A 13,570-nucleotide genomic window follows, 5' to 3' on the forward strand; every position below is an offset into this window, starting at 1 on the left:
TTGCCTTACACTGATCCTAGCCTTTATTAATAAAATATTATCAAACTGTTAATCTACAAACTAGATTGTAAAAAGAAAAAAATGCAATGACTGAAAACAACTGAAAAAGATGAAATGTAACCAGACTTGAAGTATTTTCAAGTGCAACAGCCTTCTCATGGTCACCGTGGTTGAATCATAACAAATCGATCTTTGTGGTGTCTTCAAGTTCTCTTTTGTGGTCCAAGGAAATGTTTTTGTACTGTCCATCCCTCATGTTGTGAAATATAGTCCATCTATCATGAAAAAAAAAATCAGTAGAACTAAAGATAACTGGATGAAAAAAAAGAGGAATTAGACACCAAAACATTCCCCCAGGTAGCAACAAGTTTAAAAACTTAAAATTGCAGAATGAATCTGCAGCTGATTCTGCAATTTAAACTGTTTTCTTTCTTCTAATTAGGTGGTCTGTGCATCTCACAGTCAGTGAAAATACCACGAGAACCGAGGGTTGGCGAGTTTGACAAGATCATCCGCAGGCTGAGTGAAAACCCTTATGCTCGAGTGGTGATTATCTTCGCCAATGAGGATGACATCAGGTGAGTGACATGAGAAGATTTACCACCATCAATTCATTTAACAGTTTTTCCACTTGAATATTATTTTTCCTGTCAAGTAAAAGTACACTTGAAATATTTAATCTTGATGAACACAAACTCCAGCAACCTGAAAAGCTTCTTGTTAATTAAAAACGCAGTGACCTTAGGAGGCTGAATTTGCAGCTGGCAATGGAATAACATAAAAGACAGCACTCATCTTTTCATTATAATCTTTTGAGCAGGATTACGCTGAAATGTGTTTCTAATATTTTGTCCAGTCCCCAATGTACCTTTCATCCTACTAATAGCTTTGTAATCCAACTTGGCATCTATTGGCTGTCCCCATCTATTAAACTCTTGCCCTGAAAGACAAATGAGATGTTAACGGTGTACCTCGGCTCCTTGTTGGGACACAAACATCTCAGTAAATATTCATTATACAAAAATAAAAAGGATAGTCTCCATTGTTGGGCAGATGAACACATGCAGCATTGTTGAAGCTTCATCAGGGGAAATATTTCCCAGAAACCAGTTAGTAAGGTAGTCCATCTCTAGTGGAAGTGGGCAGTGATTTAGGGTAGTCTCTAGATGATGGCCAGGGCAGAAGTCCCAGTGCTCATTGACTTAATCCGGTCCTGATAACGGGTAATAGTCTGGATATATAGTAATTACAGAAAGCCAGGGGGATCTCTGTGCAGCATGCCTGCTCTACCCTTGAACTCAGTCAGTGTGAGCCTGCAGCAGCTTAATGAAGCTAAAACTGTGGCCACACAAAGAAAAACAGACTGAGATGTATTAACGGAGCAACATAAAATGAAACAATTATGTCAACATTCTGTTTTGTTATGACAAAGAAATAAAAAAAAATCTTTATAGGTTAGCTAGCTATGGGTTTTTACATTATATCTAACAGCACTACTTTCCTGTTGATGTCAATTACAATTCTTTATAATATCTATATACTGCCTAATACTGACATGTGTCAACTGTCAACAGTCCGGATAGAGACGATATGTTGGGTATACAGCTGATGCTAATCATTTCTAACCTGGGACATGGAAAAGCATTATATGTTTTAATTTTATTTTTCAGTTAAGGAATAAATAATATGCGCAGGTTAGGCTGAACTGATACTAAACATTGTATATCTGACACACAATTGTACTAAGACAAGATCCTGAGTTTTTAAATGAGAGAAAAAATGTTCGCAGGCTTTTATGACAACTACAGGTAGGTGTTAGCGAGGTTATTCTAAGATTTTACAGCAACACTGTTTTAGTCTCAGGTGAGAAAACTTAAAGAAAGTTGGAGTCTGACATGCCAGTGTCGACACATAGACACACATCCACAACCTTGAAACAACACCTTTTCTTCTCACTGTTATTTTGGCATCAGGCGCCCCCCTGCTGTCAAATCAACCCTGAGCTGTGTGTTTTGACAATGAAACAATATCTCTCTAAATTTTGTCTGCAAACCAATAGTAAACATGGCAAAGTTTACCATTTCTTTCAATGACGTACTGAATGTGTAATTAATGCTGGGATATATTGTGGGTGGAACTGCCGAGGACTTTAGTGTGAGGTATTCCTAGGTCACCTGTGCCCTCCATCACCTAGGCCTCTTGTTGCACCCAACTCCAGATGACTGCATCATCAGAAAACCCCGATCCTGGCAGCTTGCCTTAATAGCTAACTGTAAACATGCTGGCTCTTGAGAGAGCCGTTTCATTACAGACCATATTCCATGGACACTAGCTAAGAGAAATGTGCAGTGCACGCCAATTCTTGGGAATCACCACCTGGTTAACACCCTTCCTGTGATCCTGCAACAGGTTCAGCAAAAAAGGAGACTGTTTTTTCAGTGTAATACAAATCAGGTGTTTTACACACCGGGTATAGGGGAAAGGTCATCCTTCATGTAGCTCTTCTGATAGGTGTTAAACTGGTATTTAATACCTGGTATTGGTTTTAAAAAAAAAAAGTCAAGGTCTTATCACCTTTCTGCTGTGAAACCAGCTGCATTTAGGACCCAAATGCAGTGCAGAAGAGGCAGGAGGATATTCAAACAAAAGTCTCTAATGTTCGCTGACCAAAGTGAAGATGCTGCTGATGCATGGAAACTATCAACTCCAAACAAACGCCAGAGTCCAAAAAGCAACACAGCAAACAAACTGGTCACAAAAATGAGAAAAAGAATAGAAATCCAGAAGGCAGCATCCTAGGTTGGTTATCCGATAAATAAAGGTGACGATCCCATATAATACAGAACAGAGGCTGGATGGACAGACGGACCAAGAAAGTATTAGTAGAGAGAGGACTGCTTATACATATACAAGAGCAGGTGAGGCAGAAGTGAAAATGATTAAGGCAGAGAATACGACAAGGGGAAGCAAAGGAGGTTAAAAAAGAAAAAGGCAACAAAACAAGAACTTCTTTCATATAAATCATGAAATTCTATTCCATCTATGTTATTCTATTTTACAGTCATTTCGCAGATGCTTTGATCCAAAGCAACTTACATATGAAATAAAGCTAACCAAAGTACAACAATGAAACAACTTTATTATAATGAACCCAGTTTATGCAAAGTATCATGGTATGTTAAATTGGTATGCGCTATGTTAAAAAAGAAGAAAAAAATATAAATAAATTAAAAATGTTTCTCTTGAATAAATAAAATGCTTGTCATTTTATTTTAATCATTTATGAAAACAATACGTATTTGATGCTGATTTTAGGCAAACGCCTTCAGATCAGAGTACAGGTCAATAGTATATTTATTTTTAGGTACCTGCCTGTTTTAAAACAAGTCTTGAACTTTTATCCATCATCAGCAAACCTGGTAAAATAAAGAGTCATTGTGCCACAGATGTACAACAGCACCTTGCTGATAACACATAGCGAATCTGTGGTGGCTTATAAATTGTTCTTCTGAGAAGCTTCATCTTTGTCTTAAATTGTCCTTGCATTGCCCCCTTATTTCTATATAGCTATATAACTATTGGTTCCTCTATTAAGTCCTCACATTCATTCTATGTAGGGTCTATATATATTTAAATAAAACTGTGGTTTAAGTGTTAATATCCAGTATTACTTGATGTGCATATCATGTAGTTTCATGCTATAACAATGTATGATGTATTGCTCTCCTCTGTCTCAGGCGGCTCCTTCAAGCAGCTAAGAGGGCCAATCAAACAGGCCATTTCATCTGGGTTGGTTCAGACAGCTGGGGATCCAAAATTGCTCCAATACTGAGCCAAGAAGAAATGGCAGAAGGTGCAGTCACCATCCTACCAAAACGGCAATCCATCAAAGGTATTCACACAATGAGCTGACACTATGAGAAGACTTTTATTTTTAAGCTGAGTCTTTAATTTAGTGTCTTTGCCTACTACATACAAGAAGCTTGTTTAAGCCTTTTTGTTGTTAAAATAGAGAAGGTTGTGAAATGTTAAGTTAAATCAAAATGTTATCACATGTAGAGGAAGAAACAACTATTGGTTTCTCTATCAAATCATCGCATTTAGGGTTCGAATTACACAGGGGGCCTTATTTTTAGGCGTACCTCATGACTTCCCAAATTGCGTGCACACACATACATTAGTGCACGGCAGTGTGGTAAAAAACAGGGTTATTGCCAAAATACTCTGCTATACTGTACGCAAGTGACACAACTAAAAACATCTCATAATGAAGAACCATTCTCTTTTGTTTCACTGTTTAACTTCATCCTTTCTTCTATATTCTATACCACTTCTTCCCATTCTGGGAAGCTGGGGCCTGTCCTCGTAGTTACTGGGCAAGAAGCAGGGGACATCCTAAACTAGTTGCCACTCACAGGTTAAGACAGAGAGACAAGCAACCCTTCACACTCACAATTACCACAGCATGCATGTCTTTAGACAGTGGGAGGAAGCCGGAGTACACAGATAGAACCCACGCATACACAAGGAGAACATGCCAGCTCTAACCTTTTCTTTAGAAGGTCTTTAGAATGCTACCTTACACTGTAGTACACTTATACTTAATTCAAAAGGACATATTTATTCAAAGAAAGAAGACATGTTTAAGCAGAAATACAGTACAGGGCTTATAGATTTGATAATATCCAAGCAGCAACTCATTGAAATTTATACATTGCGAGCAAAGAAAGTAGATTGGGAGAACTATCAAACGGGAAAATGAGATGAACATTTTACTAGACAAAACTAGACACTGCAGGCCAATGAGATGCAAAACAAGTAATACATTTCTAATGGCTATAACTTATTTCTTTCAGGTTTTGATCGCTACTTCACAAGCCGGACTTTAGAGAACAACAGAAGGAATATCTGGTTTGCAGAGTTTTGGGAGAACAACTTCCAATGCAAGCTCAGTCGGCATGCTGTGAAGAAAGGATCTGGCATCAAAAAGTGTACAAGTGAGTCTCTGAAGACGAGAAAAGAAAGACAGAGAAGACATTTGATCAGTGTGAAGAATTCAGTGGCCAAGTATGGGTGTTAAGATTTATAGTTTAAGTTTTGTGCAGTGTTCATCCAAGTCCTTTATGTGCTTGTGCTTGGTATGAGTAGAAAAATTTGTCATGGGGGGAAAATGTTGACCCTTCCCTAATTTAATGTAATGACTGTAAATAAGGGAATACGATTATTTAATTTGTAAGATAAATTAATGTTCTCGTTAGTCATGCATAAGCATGTTTAATTTGCAGGGCACAACAACGCTGTATGTGCTTAAAACAATCAATAGAAAATTCAGCAAGCTCATTGAAAACAAGCTTTCAAGTCATTAAGGTCTATAGGCTTCAGGCTTTTCTGCCACAGATCCTGTGTTCTGCAACACTGCATGTCAAGTATGCAAGACTGACTGTAAATCATCCATCTGGACCATTTACCATTTCTCTCCTCATATACCAGCTCCTCATATAGCTGTCTACATGCTGCAGTATCATCAGCAATCCACAAAAAACCCATTAGTATGGAAGTTTAATGCTATTCTCAAAACTTTTTCATTTTAGAAATAGTAAATAATGTATTCAGGAGCAACTTAATGAGGTTTTAATCCATCATTGTATCCATCCGTCTATGCATTTTCTATGAATCTTATTCCAAAGCAGGACCACTGATGGCTGGAGGCTGGCTTTCCCAGCAATCACTAGGACATTTACTTCTTTTTTAGAGAGCAATGTCCACGTCCAGATGTAGAAAACGGTTTGGTTAATTTTGGCTTGCTGAAGTTGTCTGTATGTAAAACAGTAGTCATATAGCTACAACATGATACCAAGTGTTAATACAGATGAAGAGTCAGAGAATTCAATTAATTTGACAACTTTGTGTCTGTTGTAAAACAGAGGTATCTCCAATGATCCCTACTTCCAGGAGAACATGTGATTGTGAATAATTCCTGTATTCATCAGCATCCACAGTGCTGCTCTTCAGCTAAATTGGTGCCCTTTTCTTCCTACCAATAGCCTCCCGGGCCCAGTAAATTTTTACAGGCAAAATGTAGAATACTTTCATTCAGAGCCTTTTGGAAGTACCATTACTGAACTCCCTTTCTTTGGAAAGCTGAGTCATTCTTTGCTTACCTCTGGTCTGTCACATTCATGCTGTGTTGTCAACGCCACTTCAAATAAAACATATCACAGGTAAAGAATAGCACAGACTTTAAACCTCAAAATTCGTTTTTACCTGACAAAAGTGAACAGAGCTAGTCTGCACTTGTCAACAGCTTTTTATTAATAAACAACTTAACCCTTTCATTTTCTGCTCTACATTTTGGCAGAAAACAGTTTTCAATGACTCTCATTAATCAAATAAAAAGTTTAACAATGTAGGCATGCTTGCCTGAGTCATTTCCACCACCTGTGGAGTGACAGTGTGGGTATGTAATACCAAAAGTGTTTGTTACACCATTATTATTTCATGTTTTGAAACAACAATGGGTTAACATTCTTATTAACTGATATCACAGCTATTTGTTATTAAAAGAACATTAATCAATTTTCAATACTGCTCATTCTGATTCAGGGTCACAGGGAAGCTGGAGTCTATCCCAGCTATTAACAGGCAAAAGGTAAAAAACCCCTGCGCAAGCTGCCAGTCCATCACAACGCCAACACAAAATGAGAAAAACAACCTTTCACACTTACTCCAAGGGAGACTTCAGAGTGACCAGTTAACCTAAGATGCAAGTCTTTGGAGGTTGGAAGTGAAGAAAAGTACCTGGGGAGAACCCACACATACGTGGAAATTTGAAACAGAAATGCCCCTGTCTGACCCTTCCCATCCAATGCTGGAACCAGTTGTTATCCTGCTGTGAAGCCACAATGCTAACCAACTAACAGATACCCACTATTGAGGATTTTTTTATTCTGCATATAAACATCTTCAGATTATTTAATCTTCATGCGCACACCAAACAAAATGATCATTTTTATTTGTTAGTTTGATTACAGACCAACTTTTAGCTCAGTTTGTATAACCATGGTGAAGTAAGTAGTGTAAGCTTGAAGTTATAAACCGGCGGTCACCAACGTCAATCCTTGAGATTGACCCTACTGCAGGTTTTAGTACTATAACATGCCTGATTCAAATTAAATAGTTCTGCACCAGCCTGTTAATAAGACATTATGCGAGTTCGGTGTGCTGCAGCAGGGAAAAAGCTAAAACCTGCAGGATGGTAGGTCTTAAGGACCAAAGCTAGTGACCACAGTTAAATACTTTTGAAAAACAATCCTTTTCTAGTTTCTTTTAATACTTTTAAGTGAGGTGCATTGAGCTCCATCAGCCACTAAAGGTAGAAGCTATTAGCAAGCTGTCATTTCCACACCAATATAATTGTATGACATTGTAACAATTTAGATAAACCTATGATGTAAATCGTTATTAACTAATCTCTTTAGTGCTATTATTATTATTAATGGTATTAAAACAGATGTTGTATAAAAGTGTGCAATTAGTTAAGTAAACTTTCCCCGAGTAAAAAATCTCATTTAGTTTTGTACATCTCAACAGATTTGAACTTTGCTACCTTTCCTTCTCACCATTACACAGTATTTCACTCTAGTGGTCCATAAAATATGACACAGTTCCTCTGAGTAGAATGAACAAGAAATAGAAGCCATTTGTCCTAAACTTGTGAAAGGGCACAAAATAATGGTAATAAAAAATGTCATCATGGTAAGGCACAGCTGAAACTGCTGCATTATTTGGCTCTGGTAACTTCTTTTGAAAAGTCTGGAAACTTCATGTTTTAATTATTATATTGATTATTTCATGAAGAAAGAAGAAGTAAATTTTTAAACAGTTTTTACACCCAGGTCATCACTACAGTAAATGCTAGTCTTAAAACATGACTTGATTCCCCATGTCCAAATTTTAAACTACAGCACCATCAAGTTCAGTACAGTAGCATTTGTTGTTGTGTAAGTAAACATTTGAGTGTGTGCAAATATTGTATTGTGAATTTACCTTGTAATTTAATTTTTTGCTAAGCAAATTGATAGCCTCGGGGCACCACTTCCAAGGACAGAAGAAATTAAAGAAGAAATAAAAAAAATCAGACAAACAAACAAATAAATAAATAGAAAGTAATAAGTCAAAGATCAAAATCGGTGAATTCTTAAATGGTTTTCATCAGTTTTGCACGAGGACAACTACGATCACAATGTGTTTAACACTTTTTTTTTTTTTACAAATTATATTAAAACAGCATGTAGTTCAAGCTTGAAATGAGATATCATCAGCATATTAAGGTCATTATAACACTTAGCAAGGAAAGTAGGAAAGACAAATGTGATTGTGATTATCCAGTGATTGGTTCTATATGGTCAAAGGATCCTAATCCTTAATATGATAATTAATAGTTTAAAGAAGATGAGGAATAATTTGTTGTTTCATTAATTTGGGAATTTTCAGAGGAAGTATTCTGCCGAGACATGAGATATAGTTCAGGATCGCCATGAGCGATCCTACTCTGACACTGTTGGTTTCCTTGAAGAATCTCTGAATAATAATGCCTTGTACTTTAGTAATAAGTAATCTTTTGCTGAAAGAATATTAACTTGCATTGCTGTCAGAAGCACAACTTTATCACAATTAAACACATGAACTTTTCTTTTATCTTGATATGAAATGATTTGTTCAAACACAGGAATAATGAGCATTTGTAAAGTTCCTCAGTCTTATCTGGAAACAGTAAAACTATCGGAACTTGTTTTAAAATGGATCCATTTAAAAGCCTCACTTTTCACTGATGTAGTTTAGTGTCTGAATTAATCTCATGACAATCTGAACAACAACAAAAAACAAAAAGTTAAAAAAAATTGCTTTTAAACCTTTTAACATATAAGTACAGAAAGAAATGTGTCTCTCTGTCTTATTCTGAGTAAAAGACCAACCCCGTCTCTGGCTCCACAATGTCTCGCAGGCTTGCTTGTAAATAAACAAGGCGTCATCAATATTGGTTTCCAAGTTGAGAAGAGACCAGGAAGAGGCGTTCACCCAACGTGCTTCACTTAATAAGATGCTGATCTGCATGCAAATCATGTCTGTATTCAACTAAACTGTCTGATTTTGCTTGATCAAGAAAGGAGAACAAAGAGGAAGTCCTCACAAGTGTGATAAAAACCTTTGCTTAGATCCTTTTACCATCTGGGCGTCAGATTAAAGGTTTCTTGGTTGTAAGAAGGATGACTGTTTCACTTTAAGAGTAAAAACATGGTTAATCGTAGAATGGAAGCTTGTTACGACGGCATGTATTTATTCATGTTCTACCATTAGAATTTTTGTATCTTTTATATTATATTATGCATAATTTGTCTCTATCTCTCCATCATTCATCTGTTGATCCACTGATTCATCCATTGATGCATTCATCCATCCATCCTATGGGGCAGAAATGACAGAATCTGAAGGTGCGCTGCCTTTCGTTGACGTCATTTCAGCTCACATCTTGGGTCACATTTTGAGAGAAGCAATTTGACTTGAGCCGCTGTATTCATTTGAATCCTTGCAGACGTGAGTCATCAAGGCTACCAGACACAGACACATGCCTTCCTGTCTGTTCAATTGTCTGGATTCCAATGCTCACTGGAAAAAAAACATCAAGGACACCACATGTAACTGAACAATCTCCAATTCTGTTGGGATGGAAAAAAAAAAACCAAACTAGTTTTGATTCCATTGTGAAGTAAATATTATTGACCTGCAGTTGCATCAGAAATGTATTCTGGTCTTGAACATAGATGAGCTTTTGTTTAAAAATCATGTCATACTCACTGAAATTAACTGAGAAGACATTATCATCCCATTAATATGTGGTGCCACATATACGTTCACCTGCATGTGCAGAATGCGCTGCCAGTCTTAAAGGATTAAAGACGACTAAAGCAAAAAACACCTGATTTAATATCTGCAGCCTGCAGCAGGAACAATAATTTCACTTACTCTGACTGACTGTCTTGAGAAGAAATGATGGCAAACACTGCAGTCTAATTTTCTCCCTGGGGCGATGATGCCTAGGCTTTTCAACAATAAAATAGGAGGGGGTTGTAAAGGCTGTCGAATGAAGTCTGTCAAAGTCTTCACGAAGGCCACATTACGGGACTTCATTTTAACCTTTATCTCATAAACATTTATGCACAAACATCCACAAGCAGACTTCACACAGACTTAGACTCAAATTCCAGTCTGATCCTGTTTATACATACATGATATTATCATGTGTTATTTTTACAATGCCATTTTAGTTCATTGACTTGAGGCATTAAACATTGTGAAACTATACTGAGAATGTTATTTTGCATTATAGAAGCAACTCCGCATTCCTAAGAATAGTTGATTAATCATGAAATCATTAAGTGGAACAAAATTCAAAACTTCACCAAACTGTATAACTTATCAATCTACAAACATAGATATGCACAACATGGTCCTGCAGCAGGAGAAAAATTCACAGTATAACAATGCCAATCAGCTAATACGCACAGAGTTTTACTATCTGACCCTAAAACATAAACATGCCCCACATCTCCCTGAGCTCCTGGCTATTCTGTTCAATATTGTTAGTATACAGGCTGTTGATTAGCATTCACAGAAGGGGTTGAGGGCAGCCACTGTGTACAAAACATGGCCTCATCAGTTCAGTCGAATCATGTACACAACTTTATGCAGGCCAGTGACAGCAGCAAGTACAAGCCGCAGAGCAGCCATGAAGGAAAAAAACAAATTCTACCAACTTATTATTAGTATGTAATCGGACATCACCTAAAGCAGAAGATTGTGAAAGGTTTAGTTTAGGTAGAAATTACATTTTAGCACATGGCCAAAAAAACACCAATAAAAACTAGTAGAAACTAACGCTCCCTTTATTGTGAATCAGAACTGCATATTGTCCAATCAATGTTACATAATAGAAATTAAGCAATCCTATAGATTTAACTGCATTTCTTACTATTTTATTCATTTCCAGTCACTATTTGAAGCATCTAATGGATCAGATGTGAACACAGACTTTGTAGCAGCCTGCTTGTAACTAGAGTTCTACGTCTGCCATTTTGTTAAATGTCAAGTTTGTTCTTGTTGTATGCAGCCAGCAGTAATGACTGCTTACTGTTTTAGACTGAGCACAGTTGCTACAGCTTGTAATGTCTGTGTAAACAAGATGTATAAATGATATTTTTTAACGCAAACACTTTGTCATTTTTAACAAAAATATTCCTGATTATCCTGAAGTGTACCGTTCCATCCCATCATAGATTATAACTTTACCAATGAGAAATATGAATCACTGGACTTCAAGCTATTCTTAAAGCACATTTATTGTATCTGGACTGAAAGGCCGCAGATTTAATGTTTCACAAAGTTGGAGATTTTAAAATAAATAATTTATACTTAAAGCATTAACAGGAGTGAATGAAACAAGCTGCCTCCATGTAAAGAAAACTACCAGAAATACAATATGACCTAAAACTTTGTAGATTGTTCTTTCAGAAGTCTTTTCTGTATTCATGTTTTTTTTTTCTTTTTTCGTTATTACTGCTGACATCCCACATAGATTTTAAACATCCTATTACTGCTCTTTTTTTTAGACAAACACAACTTACTTAAGCATGTGTGTTCAAACAAAAAAGTCTATTTCTTCATGACAGGATGACATATGGCACCAATTTAGCTCTTCATAATGTCAAAGATATTATTATTAAATGCATCACCTAAGAAAATCATTTCATCTTGCTGGAACAGCAAATGGATAAAATCAGTCAAATCTCAAGATACATATGTTTTAAACATGCACTAAAACATCGTTCATCGTTTATCGACTGGATAAAGATACTGTATAGCAATCCAAATGCATGCGTCAGGACAAATGATCAAACTTCTCACAGCTTCAGTTTGCAGAGAGGCACCAGACAAGGCTGTCCACTCTCCCCCTCACTTTTTGCAATCTTTATTGAACCCTTAGCAGCTAGCATTAGACAAAACAAAGACATTAAAGGCATGAACTGTAGAAATATGGAGCATAAGACCAGTCTTTATGCTGATGATGTATTACTTTTCCTTAAAAATTCACAATCACACTCATCAATAAATTCTCATCAATTTCTGAATATTCCATTAATTGGTCTAAAACCACCGTTCTACCCATCAACTGTTCCTTCCATAATACTCCTGACACTGCTTTACAGTCAGGAAATATTAGATACTTGGGAATAAACATCTCACCCAGACTGTCAGACCTTACAAAGCTAAATTATGTCCCTCTACTAAAAACAATTGAGGATGATCTCACACAGTGGAAATCTTTACCCATATCACTAATGGGAAGAGTTGCCACTATAAAAATGATGATTCTACCTAAAATCAATTATCTGTTTTCAATGATCCCCATTAAACCTCCATCGACCTGGTTTAAATCACTGGACTCTCATGTCACTAGATTTCTCTGGAAAGACAAACCACCACGGATTAGTCTAAAAACACTCCAGAAGACTAAAGATAGCGGTGGCTTAGACTTGCCTAATTTCCAAAATTACTTTATAAGCAACAGACTACAATCCCGACATCCAGCAAAACCGGAAAATGATAACTTCCCTCAGTGGAAGAATAAAGGAATAAAACAGAACATTTAATAGAAAATGGGAACTTTCTCCCTTTTGATATAATTACTTCACGATATGAAATCAACAGCACAAAATTTTTAGAATACCACCAACTTAAATCTATTATAGGTAAGAAATACACCCCTGATCAATTAAACTTGCAGCTACCTATCAGGGCTGCAGAATTCTTAAATCTCAATGCCCCGAAACTGTTATCCAAAATATATAGATTACTATCAAAGCTAGACGATTCCATATGTCTCCCAACTTCTAAATGGGAAGCAGACTTATCCAATAACTTTGACCAAAATGAATGGTCACAAATCTGTTCAAATACATTTACAATGACTAAGAATTCAAACATGGTGAAATTGGGTGAAATTAACATAGAATTTAATTCTGCAAACTTAATCCTCACCAGTTTATGTATCGCAAAGAAAACTATCCTTCTAAACTGGAAAAGCAAACAAAGTCTGTGTATCCAGCAGTTCAGAAATCTCTTATTAGATCACATCAGTATCGAGGTGATGTCTGCCTCCTCAAGGGATCAGTCAGCTGAACTTCATTCCCTCTGGTCCCCTGTGATCAGCTCCATCACTTAGTATGGGGGGAGAATGTGACCTTATTGCGCTCGGGGTTGGTGGCCAGTTGGGGGTCTCTGGAGGCTGTGGGTCTGTGGTGGGCTCCTGGAGGGGGGGGGGGGGGGGGGGGGGGGGGGGGGGGGGGGATTTTGACTGCTCCACTGCTGGGGTGGCTAGGTTTCTAGCCCTACTGTGGACCTGGATGGGCCGGCAGCTGGAGTTGCAACGCGGCGGCGGGGCGAGGTCGCTGGCGGGTGATGGGTTGGCGGGCTTGACTCCGTAACGGCGGCGGCGGGCAGGTACATGCTCTGG

At 37.3% G+C, this 13,570-nt stretch overlaps 1 protein-coding gene across 1 annotated transcript in view; it reads left to right on the top strand.

The window, feature by feature from the left end:
* LOC306754878 (metabotropic glutamate receptor 4-like) overlaps nt 1–13,570 on the top strand; it is a gene marked incomplete at both ends in the record, with an annotated part of 126,817 nt that overhangs the window by 89,604 nt on the left and 23,643 nt on the right. Inside the window, 3 exons of the mRNA XM_079239004.1 lie at nt 443–578; nt 3,738–3,892; nt 4,857–4,997. Coding sequence (XP_079095130.1) covers nt 443–578; nt 3,738–3,892; nt 4,857–4,997 — 432 coding nt within the window. The remainder of the gene's footprint in view (nt 1–442; nt 579–3,737; nt 3,893–4,856; nt 4,998–13,570) is intronic.

The sequence above is a fragment of the Telmatherina bonti genome (genome assembly GCF_933228915.1).
Source record: "Telmatherina bonti genome assembly, chromosome: 4".
In the NCBI taxonomy this organism is placed as follows: domain Eukaryota; kingdom Metazoa; phylum Chordata; class Actinopteri; order Atheriniformes; family Telmatherinidae; genus Telmatherina; species Telmatherina bonti.